Source organism: Mercurialis annua, linkage group LG7, assembly GCF_937616625.2.
Source record: "Mercurialis annua linkage group LG7, ddMerAnnu1.2, whole genome shotgun sequence".
NCBI lineage: Eukaryota > Viridiplantae > Streptophyta > Magnoliopsida > Malpighiales > Euphorbiaceae > Mercurialis > Mercurialis annua.
Window position 1 is genome coordinate 14,367,959 of NC_065576.1, and position 13,897 is coordinate 14,381,855.

General features: G+C 35.3%; 2 protein-coding genes across 2 annotated transcripts; both read left to right on the forward strand.

Moving 5' to 3' along the window:
• Positions 1-4,750: 4,750 nt before the first annotated feature.
• Positions 4,751-5,788, forward strand: LOC126656867 (uncharacterized). Its single transcript, XM_050351488.1, has 3 exons — positions 4,751-4,967; positions 5,121-5,247; positions 5,374-5,788. Exons 1-3 carry the CDS (start codon positions 4,751-4,753, stop codon positions 5,786-5,788), a joined length of 759 nt encoding a protein of 252 aa, XP_050207445.1.
• A 2,709-nt stretch (positions 5,789-8,497) lies between these two features.
• LOC126656635 (transcription factor HEC3-like) lies at positions 8,498-9,530 on the forward strand. Its single transcript, XM_050351245.2, has one exon. It carries the CDS (start codon positions 8,720-8,722, stop codon positions 9,326-9,328), a length of 609 nt encoding a protein of 202 aa, XP_050207202.1. The 5' UTR covers positions 8,498-8,719; the 3' UTR covers positions 9,329-9,530.
• Positions 9,531-13,897: the final 4,367 nt, after the last annotated feature.

The window sequence follows — 13,897 nt, forward strand, 5'->3', positions numbered from 1 at the left end:
TTTATTTTTTGATCAGCCTTCTGGAGAAGTCTTATAGTCTTTCCACTGGGCATTTACTTTGGCATATCCTTTCGGGAAATTTTCTGGTGGGATTCTTCGGGAGTTCAATTTTCTTAGATTCTCTCGGGAGTATTATGGTCTGTATTCTAGAGAAAACCTTCTGGTTTCTCAAATGGGGATATTATTTCTTACGTTTCATTGGGGATTTTTCCTTCTGTTAAGTCCACGGTGGAGTCTTGCATGTAGAGTTTAACCCTGTTATGCTTTAGGTGTTTTATTGTCTTTCTACCATATCTGTGAGTCTGGTGTTTAGGATTTGAAAAATCCATGATTCTGGTGTTTGGATATGAAAACTCGTGACTCTGGTGTCTGCTCCTTAGTTGAGCTATGTTGACGATGTGTTGTGGTATCGTCTCCTGGGTAGGTTGCCTCTGGTTAATGTGCCAAGACGTTATGCTTTTCACTCGGGATGCCCCAGTTGCTACGGAACCTCATGTATGTGCCATTCCTTTGGTTATTCCATCTTCTGGATTTGTAATTGGTTCTTTGCTCTAGATCATGGAGTGATCTGCCCGTTATTGCGGTGCACATGGACCTATGCAGGACTTTCTTCCTAATGAATATCTTGAGCGTTCCTTTGCACCTTCTGGTTGTTCTCATGTGAGTACATCTTCTATGGTTGTGCTTCTGTTTATACTAGGGATTCATTTGTCCCCTGGACTGAGCTTCCCTTTTTTGTTTTTAAGTACCTGTGTCTAAGGTTATTTGTTTGGCTGACGTGGCCTACTACTAGCGAGACCGACTCTACGCTGTATCTACACATGTGAGGGTAAAAATACAGTGTGTCTAAGATTTATTTGGGAGCGACAATGATGATATGTTCTTTGGGAGCTATGATGGAGATTCTAAAACGCGGGTTCATGATTGGGATTCGAACGAGTAGATGTTTGTCTTTACGTACTCATTTTACATTTTGAACGTTTGCTTTATTTTGACAATGAAATCTGTATATTAGTACATTGTTTCATATGCGTGGATACTTTGCTTATTGAATTCCGTTTGTTTTGCATTTCAGACGCCTTGTTTTCATTTCTAGTTTGTAAGAAGTGGCCTGACTCTTTATCTTATGCTAGAATCAGTTTGACCTTTTGTAATGTTGTGTTTGGGAGCCCGTAGTCCCATATCATCCAAATAGTCAAGACTTGATGCCTAAGTCTTGAATAGTGGGAACCCGTAGACCCAACATGTTGTTGTAATTAGGAGCCCGTGGTCCAGTGGTGTTCGGATAGTGGAGATTTAATGCCACCAAGTACTTGAATAGTGGGAGTCCATAGTCTCGTGATGTTTGTATTATGGGAATCCTTTGTCCTATGATGTCTGGATGGTGTTGACCTAACCCTCCTTGCTTTCTAGCTGATAGAGACCTGATGCCCCCTGCTTTTTTGCTGGTTGAGACATGATGCTCCCCTGCTTTCTAGATGGTGGAAACTTAATGCCCCCTGCTTTCTAGCTAGTGGAGACCTGACACCCCCTACTTTCTGGATGGTGAAGACCTGATGTCCCCTGCTTTTTGGCTAGTGGAGACCTGATGGCCCTTGCTTTCTAACTGTTGAAGACTTTATGCCCCCTTGTTTCTGACTGGCAGGAAACTGATTCCCCCTGCTTTTTAGCTGGTGGAGACCTGATGCCCCCTGCTTTCTAGATGGTGGACACCGAATGCCCCCATGATTTCTGGATGGTGGAAACCTGATGCCCCCAAGTTTATGTCTAGTAGAGACTTGATGCCCCCTGGTTTCTGTCTAGTGGAGACTTGATGCCCCCTGGTTTCCTTTGGTGGACTTTTGAAGTTGAGGACTGATGTTTGTTCTGATTTTAAAGTGAGGTTGGTGCCTGTTCTGATTCTGGAGTAAGGTGGAGGGTCAGAGCCTGTTGTTTCCGGAGTTGATTCTGTTAGTAGAGGCATGACGTTTGTTGTAAGGACTTTGATCTTTCTTGCTATCCGGATTTTTGTCTCCGGATGATTGAGGAGTGCTACCTAATCTGGGTAATTTTGCGTGTGAAGGCATGATATTTATAGATTTTGTTGATATATTTTTAAGATAGAGGCCTGGCGCCTGTTGATGATGGTGATTTTGGAACTAGGAGTTGAAGATGAAGGCTCGACGCTGTTGATTCTGGAACTAATTCTGTAGATAAGTTCCTAGCGCCTGTAGATTCTAATGATTATGGAGTTTGCAAAAATTGGCCCTATTTTTCCTTTTCCTGATGGAAATTGCCTTAAATTAATGTACTATATGTTTCCCTCTTATTAAAGCATTCAGTTTTCTGGTCAGGGAAACTAGATAATTGAATGAAGAGCCTAAATGGCCTTCTCTGCCTATTCCGGAATCTGTTGTATGGTCAGTTGGGACCTGTCTATTTGTTTCCAATAGTTCATGCTCATTTTAACGTTTACGTGGCGCGACTGGAAAATGCATAAGAATATCTTTGAATCGCATAATTTATCGATAAATTTTTTCGCTCCATTGTCTCATGGATTATGCTTTTTAGATTCCTGATCGTTTGTCCATTCTTTTTAGGAACATGCGCTGGTCAATAATCGTAATATGCATGTATGATAAAAGATCTATTCGACTAATTCATTCAATAGCTGGTATAATTGAGATACTTTATGTTTCAAGCGGTCGTACCCCTGTTATCAATTCGTCCTAGTGGATTTTCATAATTGACTATTTTTTATGTGAATGTTCTACTCAATCATTGATCGATAATCCTGGGGAGGACTTCTAGTGATTGCTGCCTCTCACTACGTAGACCGTCCCACTCCAAGATAGGATGTTGGGAGGCTGTTTGGCGTTGGACTTTTGTTTTGGATTCCTATCCGGGCTAGACGGTTCGTTTTGACGTGTACCTCCCCTTTGTAAAACTTTTTATGGATAAATCTTTTCCAGCCAGTAGATCGGAGCCCACTAGTAGGCCACTGCCTCTAGCATAAGAGAGCCTAAACAGATCACTAGTGCATTGATCAGTAAACGTCTGTCTCCCACACAAACTAGCAATTCTACTCAGCATACTAGGCTACCAAAATTCCCACGGCAGATCAGGAATCTGAATTCAAACTGGAATTCTCGCCATCTCATCAATTTTAAATTTCATCCTCTTCTTCCATTCATTAAGGACAATCGGTTGTTTATCAAAAAAAATTGGGCCATCAATTCGAGCCCTCATCTTCCCCACAGAATTATGAAAACGAAGTAAGAACATTCTTGCGTTAATTTGGGTTACCTCACCCAGACCGCGGTTCGTCAATTTATTCATTAAGAAACCTTTCAATCAGAAAAAACCAGGTTCCAACCCAATCACCGAGCATATCAACGATAAGTTCCACTTGTCCTCTTCCTCAATGACCTCATTAGAATGAAACTTAACAATTCTAGTTCCATTACTTACAGCAGGAGGGTGATATTGCAGGCGAGCTCCATTATCTCTCGATCTATTTGGTGTAAAAGCGATTCCCAGGTTTTCTCTTTAGCTTTAGGCGCTTCATCCTTTTCTTCTATTTCATCAACTGGAGAGAACCTAGCAATAGACCCCTTCTGTGAACCTTGGTCGAATCCACTACCCTTCCCACTCTTCTCACTGACAACCGATTTAATGCTTTCAACATCATCGCTGCTCGGATCTGCCTCCAAAACTTCCTTTTCTATATCAGCCCTAACCACACTGCTTAGATCGATACTAGTTTTGTGAATCTCATTTTCCAATTCTTCCTCCACAGGTTCCTTATCCAAAACTTCATCAACGAGTTGAAGTTTCAGATTAGAGATACGCTTTTCCGTCGTATAACTGACTTTGTTAGTTCTTCTCATTATGAGAAATGGCGTACATTAGCAAGAGAGCTTTTCTAGCGCCAAGAGAGATAAATTAGAGAGAGCCATAATTTTTCAGTTTTAATATATAGGAATTTATAAATTTCATAAATTTTTGTAATATTTTCTTCCATTATGAATTAATTTAAAATATTGAAAACTAATATCTTAAAATATCTTAGATATTTGTTTAATTAAGATATTTTTTAAAATGAAAGAAAAAATTAATAGTTGATATTCAAAATAAAAGTGACTCTATCGTGTGTTAAATAGAAACTATCCTATCAATTATGAATAGAGGAAGTATAATACATGTTCATGGAACCAGAGGCTTAAGTACATGGACAGTAAGAGGGTCAATTGCCCCTCTTATTTAAAAAAAAAATTAGGTGTAATTCTTAAAGCCTAATTTATTTATTTTAAGTCCAATTAGTTAGAGCCCAAATGCTAAAGTCCAAATATTAATGATTTGTTTGTCATACGGATTTTTCAATTTTTCAATCTTAACTTTTCTTCCTTTCTAACTTAATTTACTAAAAGTTAAAATTCAAAACCCTAGATTATTGGCTTCTTCTCCACTTTCTCAAAATCTATCTGGCAAAAACAAATAGAAATTACAGGTATCTATTAATTACTTCTTTTCTATTTATCAAAGCTAAGATTGTACATTTTAATTTTTAGTAATTTTCGGTTGCTTGCACTGTTGCACGTATTGTTAAATTATTTGTTAAATTTATGCAACTTTTAGTAATTCATAGAACTCATTGGCAAAGACAAAATACTTACAGATATTTCGTTATATATAATTTAAAATTGTTCATAATTTATTCATCTTGAAATTATTGATATAAATTAATTATTATATTGTTCAATTTTCAGATATGGAGAAATATTTTAAGAAAAAAACTATGTGTGAACTATCACCGTCTATTCCAAATAAAAAGAGTAATAATCAAGAGCATCAAAATTTGAAAAATAACATGGACAAAGTTGATTTAGCAAATCTTCCATTGGATCCTGCATTGCGAAAGCCGATTGTAAATTATAATCCTAACATACAAGAGGAAGTTCGAAGAAGATACTTACAAACCGGGCCTTGTTAACCTCGCGAGCATAATTTCAAACAAACTTTACACGGTAATGTGTTCCGAAGATTTTGTCATACTTGGTTTGATGAACATAGTTCATGGTTAGAATATATCAAAGTAAAAGAAGCACCATTTTTCTTTTGTTGTTATCTTTTCAAATCAGTAAGTAAGGATCATGCAGGTAGCACTGATGCATTTGTTGTGGAAGGTTTTACCAATTGGAAGAAGAAAGAGAAATTACAGATACATATTGGAGGACCTAAGAGTGCACACAATCAAGCTGCCAACAAGTGTCTAAATTTGATGAATTAGCGACAACACCTTCAAACCATAGTTAATAAGCAATCAAGCCAATCACGAAGCGATTATTGAATTCGTTTGAGTGCTTGAATTAGTTGTGTTCGATATCTTTTAAGGCAAGGTTTTGCTTTCCGTGGTCATGATGAATCAGATGATTCAAATAGACCAGGGAGTTTCAAGGCAACTTTGCACCTTATTTGTGATCATAATGAGGATATTAAAAGGGTTGCGATAGATCAATGTCCAAGAAATTTGAAATTGACGTCTCCGGATATTCAGAAGGATATTGTAAATGCTTGTGCAATTGAAACTACCAACTCAATCCTTCATGAGTTGGGAAATAAGTTGTTCTCTATTCTTGTTGATGAATCTCGTGATATAGCCTGTAAAGAACAAATGGCACTAGTCATACGCTATGTGAATAAGGAAGGCAAAGTGGTTGAGCGTCTTTTAGATATAGTTCATGTGCAAGACACTAGTGCTTTATCACTAAAGGCGTCAATTGAAGCAATTTTTCCAAGCACAATTTGAGCATATCTAGATTGCGAGGTCAAGGCTATGATGGTGCGAGCAATATGCAAGGTGCGTTTAATGGTCTTAAAACTTTAATTTAAAAAGAGAATGAAAGTGCTTTTTATGTTCATTGATTTGCACATCAACTTCAACTAGCACTTGTAGATGTTTCAAAAAAATCATATTTTCATAGCTATGCTTTTCAATTTAGCTTCAAGTAAGCGCCATGATATGCTTTTAGAGTTTCAAGCCATTAAAGACTTAAAAGAAATTGAGAGTGGTGAGCTTGAAAGTGGACATGGAAAAAACCAAAAGTGTACTCTTAAACGAGCTGTAGAAACACGATGGGGTTCACATTATTACACTTTATTGAGTTTGATTGAGATGTTTTTTTTCCATAGTTGATGTTCTTGAATTTGTGATGGAAAATGGAAAGTCGGACCAAAAAATTGGAGCTTGTACTTTGTTGGATTTTTTTGCAATCTTTTGAGATTATTTTTTGTCTTTATTTGATGAAAAATGTGCTGGGAATTACGAATAAATTATCGCAGACGTTGCAAAGAAAGGATCAAGATATTGTAAATGCTATGACTTTGGTTAAGATAGCTAAATAACGTTTGCAACTAATGCGAGATAGTGGATGGGACTCTTTGATGGATGATGTTTCTCTGTTTTGTAAGCCATGATAATATGAAGATATGTATGTTTCCCGAGAACGAGTCAGGCGCAATTTTGAGAAAGTGAAGAACGTGCATCATTATAAGGTTGAGTTATTTTCCAATGTTATAGATTTGCAATTGCAAGAGCTCAATAATCGTTTCAATGAGGTGAACACATAATTGCTTTTATATTTTGCTTGTTTGAATCCTACTCATTTATTCTCTGCTTATGATAAAGGCAAGTTGCTTCGTGTTGCTCAATTTTATCCAATGGACTTCTCTCACATTCAATCTATTGCTCTTGAAAATCAATTGGAGACATATATTATAGATATGAAGTCAAGTTGTGAGTTTTTTAACTTGTCAGGAATTGGTAACCTTGCAGAAATGTTACTGCAAACAAGAAAGGATATTGCATATCCTTTGTTTTATAAACTTCTCACTTTAGCTCTTATTTTACCTGTTGCAACGGCTACAGTTGAGAGATCATTTTTTGCTATGAAGTTTGTGAAGAATCGATTATGAAATTCGATGGGAGATCAATGGATGTCTGATTGCTAAATTACATATGTTGAAAATGATGTATTCAATTCTATTGAGGACGAACTTATTATTCGTCGCTATCAAGGAATGAAGAATCGTAGAGAACAATTGTATTTTTTTACGAATAGATGTTTGTTACTTTTGGATATTATTTAAGATACTCAATACGTTTTATGAGTTAATTTTTATGAGAATATTATAGTTTTTTTGCCCCTCTTAATTTAAATTTCTGGCTACGCCCCTGCCTGGAACTATGAAATGGAGGTTTTTTTGCTCAGAAATAAAATGGAGTAACAAAGAGTATTCATGGTGATCATGATCATTATTTTATAAATGCCAAGGCTGGAGAACACAAAATATAGGGTAGGTGTTCCCATAAGCAACAGATTGAATACTTACTTTTGGAAAAGCAAAGTGAGGTTCAGTGTCTGTATTGGCCAAAACAAAGAGAAGATATGACCTGCAAAACTAAGCCTTAAGAGGCAGCCTAGCTAAGTTTTCAGTGCTTGTGTTGGTAAGGCCCTTATTCACATTTATTTTAGGAAAGTTTTTTGAATGTGCAAAGGGTTCTCTAGCCTGCTACCTATCCCTTCCTTAAATGCATTTCTTCACTACCCCAGACTCCTTTGATCATTTGATTTTGCTTTTAAGTTCAGCCAACCTCTATCCCTACATGTTTTTAATTCTTTTTTGTATTTTTATTTTATATGTTAATTTGAAAATCGCACAATTGCTTCCGTTGAGGGCATAATCCAGCCGGATTGAATCAAAATACTTTCATGTTTGTCCTCTAGTACTCGACTTTAAAAATTTGAAATTCGATTTAAAGTCGATCGAATTTCATTTTACGAATTTGATAGAATAATTGATTATAAAACATGGCTTTTTTTAACTCAATTATCTATTTAGATATTTTTTAAGAATTAAACTTTGACATAAAAGTAATTTTTTTTTATGAATAATATGTATATTAGGCCACATAAAGTGGCAAAAGCCAGTTCAAAACTTTCACACAAGAAGTGGCACACTAGAGGCTACGGCTAAGAGAACAGCAAAAGGATCAAAATCCGGAGAAGAAAATACAAATCGGATTCTTATAGAAATCCAATCCCGAGTAAGCAAACTCCCTATTACAAAGTTTAACAAAGAACGATGTCTTACAACAACAGTTGAAAATCACACCCTCTTTAATATTTTAATATTTGAACTCAATTTGTCATTCGGCTCAAGTAGCTCGAATTCGAGCTAGACTTGATTAGAATCAAGTTATTTTTTAGTATTTTTTGAATCAATTACAAATAAGATTGGAATTACCTCAACTTGATTAGACCCTTCGTTCTACATGTAATTGTCGTACATTGAGAATTCAATATTCTTGGTAATCCTTGTTGCATCATTTATCTTCATCTTTTTTTTATGAATGTTGCATCATTTATCTTATTCAGCAAACATTAATTCAACTTAAATATGTTTTCATTAATTGTCGTATATTAATTGATGGTTAACCCAATTAGTAATGTGTTAATTTTCAAAACTTGTTGCATCACATATCCTTGTTTAGTAAAACCCTCCCTCTATATCTCTCTCTCTCACACACACAGAATTTCATAAAATCTCTTAAATCTTTTCTTCATGTCATCATTTCTATGACTCAGAAGGCCACTTCAAGATCCCATTATAGGCATATAACTCCCCTCTCTCTCTTCTAATTTATTTCAAAAAGAACAAATCTCACAAACCCTAATATATGTTGAGAGACCAAATAGTATCCATGGAAAACCAAATTCCTTACATGAACCCATTTTGTCATGTTGGCTACACCATTCAAACACACCAAAATCCAACATCTTCTATTCCTATACCCGTTCCGCCTTTTCTCGAAGAAGAAACAGAAGAAGAAGTAGAAGAAGAAGAAGAGCTAGGAGCAATGAAGGAAATGATGTTCAAAATCGCAGCGATGCAGCCGGTAGACATAGATCCGTCGACAATTCACAAGCCTAAACGACGAAACATAAGAATCAGCGACGATCCACAGAGCGTAGCAGCGCGCCATAGGAGAGAAAGAATAAGTGAAAAGATGAGAATTCTTCAAAGACTTGTTCCTGGCGCTACCAAAATGGACACTGCCTCCATGCTCGACGAAGCGATTCGATACGTAAAATTCTTGAAGAAACAGATTAGGTTACTTCAATCCAACGGTACTAACATAAACATCAACAACAATATTAATCAAACCCCACCACGAAGTGCAGATTGGCAGTCTCTTGTAGGCCATGGATTTACTTATCATGGTAATGGAAGTGATTATGCTCCAGCTACGTGCTTCAGTAATCATGAGGTAATAATCAGTGATTAGTGGGATTAATATAGAGATAATTAATTAATTATTGTTGGTTATCCATCATAATGGTTAATAATTATTACAGGGAAATGTGTTTGTGTGTATATGTGAGGGGAGAAAGTTGTTAGGATGTTGTTGACTAAAGGGGGTCTGTGGAATAATCATAACGGTTACGTACAATCATATTATGTAATTAATAATAATTTAATAAAATGCCTATTTTTATATAATATTGCCCATCGAATTTTAGTGTTACCCGGAAAGTTTGTTTGGCTGACTATCTTCTGGGAAAAATACGGTGACATAAGAAAGTTTTTTTTATATATATTATCACTTTCTCTCTTTGTGTGTATATTATATTTTATGTATTAACTTTTATTCACATAGTTACATATTTCTTCATAGACAAGTATATCTAATTACACATTATGTGTACAGTGTATATACATTTCCTTTATATGAGAGTTAATTTTGAAATAAGTAAGTATATTTTTGTTTAATGAGCATGCATGGGTTCATATCAAGGTTATGATAAGTTATGAAAAAGGCAAATAGGTTTCGTTAAAAATAAAAATGATAAACAAAAACCTAAGCTATTTAGAAGAGTTCAAATCCTAATTATAAGGGCACATGAGGACTTGGCCTAATGGCCAGGTCCTTAGCGTTGCATGAGGTCGGAGGTTTCGACTCTCCGATTCTCTTTCACATCGTGATTTGTCTATTTCGAAAATAAATACTAATTAATTTCCGCTATTAATATAAAATAGTTCTACCTCTGTTAGAAAAAGTAGTTCTTATAAGTTATAAGGAAGATAATAATGAGGAAAAGAAAATCTAGATATATTGAGTATTCAGCAAGCCACCCATCTTCTAATTATAATTCATCCATATATTCGGTTTGGATAAAAAATATATTGGAGTTTCTGAACTTTAAATATATTTTAAAAAGAGGATAATAAACTCTTTAGGTCACTAAGGTTACCTTGAATCACAAAATAATCACTAAACTTCATTTTGTTACAAAACAGTCACTGAACTATGCCTTTTGTTACAATTGGGTGTCACTCATATAAAACACAATGTTTTTGCTTACGTGGCAAACCAAAATTACAAAAAGGGACATAGTTCAGTGACCTTTTTGTAATAAAAAGTATAATGCAGTGACTTTTTTGTAATTCATGAAAAGTTTAGTGTTCTTTTTGTAACAATATTAGCTTGAAAACGGTGCGTTTTATATAAGTGACACCCCTTTGTAACAAAAGGTATAGTTTAGTGACCATTTTGTACCAAAATGAAGTTTAGTGATCATTTTGTAATTTGAGGTAACCTTAGTGACCTAGGGAGTTTAATATCCTTTAAAAAGAACATTCAAAATTGATTTTTATTTTTAAGAATGCTGAATCTTTAATGAACAAAATAAACGGTTCTCTCTCTCTCTTTCTCTCTCTCTCTCTCTCTCTCTCTCTCTCTCTCTCTCTCTCTCTCTCTCTCTCTCTCTCTCTCTCTCTCTCTCTCTCTCTCTCTCTCTCTCAGCGCACTACTAAAAACACCTGCTTTTAGCGAGTCGCTAAGTTTTTGGCGACGGACTAAAAAATTTGGCGACGGAATTTTAAGAAATTGTCAACAGATTTTAGCGATGGACTTAAATTCGTCGCTAATTACCGACGAATTTATTTGAATCCGTCTCCAATTTAAAAAAATTAAAAGAAATTTAAATCGTAAAAATAAATTATTATTTAATCGGTCATCCACCCATCACCCTCCGCCACACACTCGTCGCCCAATCGCGATTTTTACAAATTTTCCAGTATGTCAATCATCATTCTCATTGCTCCCACTCAATGCTCTTTAATTTTGAAGTTCTCCCGTGCGTAGCTCCACCTAAACCAACTCAGATTCTTGTTATATATCTATATATATTATATTTGAATGTAACTAAAAATAACAGATATTTTCTCACACATTTTGAGATAATAATTTTTTTATAATTAATAGCTATTTTATAAATAAATAAATATCAATTTTTAATATATTTCATAAATAATTATGTTATATTTAAATAATATTATATTTAATTAAAAAATTTAATAATTATTTTTTCTTAATAATTATTTTCTTAAATAAATTTTTAATTTTTTTTCAACGGACTAAAAATCTGTCACTAAAAGTTGTCTTTGGTGACGGATTTAAAATCCATCGCCAAAGTCCGTTGCTAAAGACGGACTTTGGCGATGGATTTAAATCTGTCGCTATTTAAAGACAGATTTAGCGACGGATTTAAAATCTGTCGCTAAATCCATCAAAATAATTGGTCGGAGTGCTCCCGCCAACTTTAGCGATGGAAAATATGTCGTTAAAGTTGGCGGGTACACTCCCGTTAATTTAAATGATGATTTAGTGACGGATTTTAAAACTGTCGGCAAAAAAAATTAGCGAAGGAAATTGAATCTGTCGCAAATTTCCGTCGCTACCGTTTTTTAGTAGTGGCGCTAGTTAGCTAGCTAACGTACGCTGGTGCCAATGGCGAGAAAGAAACCGGTAAAAACAGTTATTCCGATAATTGAATCTCCGTCTACTCCTCTGTTTAATCCTTAATTGGCGAGAATATTCTTAGTTCAGTAGAAGAAATTCATGTTGATGTTGCTATTGAGGTTTCTAAACCTAATTTGGAATCTGTGGTTGATGATGAGATTACTATAGATCTGATATGGAAGTGAATCAAGTGACTGTAGATCAAGAAAATGAAGTGAAAGAAGCTCCGAAGAAGTGGAATGATCTATTCTCTAATAATAGAGGTAGAAGTGAAGCAAGTACCCTAAAATTCATACCTCCGGCTGTGAAGAAGGTGTCAGATATGTTAGTTTCAATTCAAAAGATGTTCAGAATGAGGAACACCGATGGAAGTATGCTATCATTGGATGTATGTACGGTATGTATCCTAAATTTGAGAGACTCGATGCTTTTGTTAGGAACAGATGGTTGAAGTTTGGATTGAGGAATGTTACTAGAATTAAGGCCTCTATGTTCATGTTTAAGTTTGGATCTGATGATGATTGTAGTAATGTCTTAGGTGATGGCCCCTATACCTTTGACCTAGAAACCCTTGTTATTGAAAAAATAGCACCCTAGGATGTCTATGGACCCTAATGCTATCAGCTCTGCCCCTGTGTGGATTCAATTGCCTGGTCTACCATGGGAGTTCTGGACAACTGAGATTTTGAGTAAGATTGGGAGCTTCTGTAGAACCCAACTTTATAGTGATCAATGTATTATCGGTAAGGTTAAGTTGAGCTTTGCTATAGTACTTGTTGAAATGGAAGTTGCTGTTCCATTTCCTGAAGTTGTTGATCTCTAGGATGAGAATGGAAATGTCTTAAAACAGAAAATAGTCTATGAATGGAGGCCCTTGTTCTGTGGCAAATGTTGTAGAATGAGGCATTCTATCAATAACTGCAGAGTTACTCAAAATACTAAGATATCCCTTGGTAAGAAGGATGATGAGGAGAAGGTTGAGAATAAAGATAAGATTGGTGAAGCTGATTCTGTAGTTATAGAGATTGTTATAAATGAAAATGTGAAGGAGAATGTTGTTCCTGTAGTGAATCAAAAGCATAATGTAAATAAAGAGAAAAGTAAGACAAGTATTAGTTTAAAAAAAAGGAGATAGTAGTGGTAAAGAAAGAAGTAACTCTTTTAGTGCTCTTTATGACATAGCTGGTAATGACATTGATATTAGAGAAGTGATGTTTAGTAGGAATTTGAAATTTGGATCAGTTGGAGATGGGAGGAAGGCTAGGCTGAACTCCAGGATGATTGATATAGATAGATGATTGGTGTGTGGAATATAAGAGGAGTGAATAGCTCCCTTAAGCAATCAGAAATGTATAATCTGAATATGTAAAGGTATTATTGAGTATAGAGTTAATGCTAGTCAGTTTACTAAGGTGTGGGATATTGTTAAGAAGAAGCTGCCTGATTGGGATATTGTCCAGAATTACTCTTGCTCTAGTATGGGGAGAATCTGAATCTTGTATAAAAAATATAAAGTGTCTTTGGAGCCTATAATGATCCATAAGCAGTATATTCACTACAGGGTGAGTTATGGTACTTATTCAATGTTTTGTTCTTTCATCTATGGGTCTTATTTGCCTAATGAGAGAGTAGAATTATGGGATGGTTTAATGCAATTAAGTCAAAATGTGAGATGTAGCTGGATTCTTTTAGGGGACTTTAACGCAGTGATGAGTAATAGAGACAGAATTGGGGGAATTTATGTGGATGCAATTGTTGCTTCTGAGTTTAAAAATTGTATTATTGACACTAATCATCTAGAGTTAAAGTTCAGTGGTATGGATTTTACTTGGTCTAATAACCAGTCTGGTCATGATAAAATCTATAGAAAATTAGACTGGTGTTTTGTGAATGATTACTGGATGGAAGATTGGACAGAGTCGTTCTATGAGAAGAGGTCCCCTAGTATCTCTAACCACTCACCAATTATTGTTCATCTGAATGAAGAGGTTAGAATTACTTAATCTCCTTTTAAGTTCTTTAACTTCTGGTGTGAGCGTGAGAATTTTAAGG

Excerpts from the sequence above, each read along its gene's own strand:
- LOC126656867 (XM_050351488.1), top strand. The coding sequence starts at position 4,751 with ATGGAGAAATATTTTAAGAAAAAAACTATGTGTGAACTATCACCGTCT. Across the intron at positions 4,968-5,120 it reads ATACTTACAAACCGGGCCTT|TAAGTAAGGATCATGCAGGT; the intron begins GTTAACCTCGCG and ends TTTTCAAATCAG. Across the intron at positions 5,248-5,373 it reads CACAATCAAGCTGCCAACAA|GCAAGGTTTTGCTTTCCGTG; the intron begins GTGTCTAAATTT and ends ATATCTTTTAAG.
- LOC126656635 (XM_050351245.2), top strand. The coding sequence starts at position 8,720 with ATGTTGAGAGACCAAATAGTATCCATGGAAAACCAAATTCCTTACATG.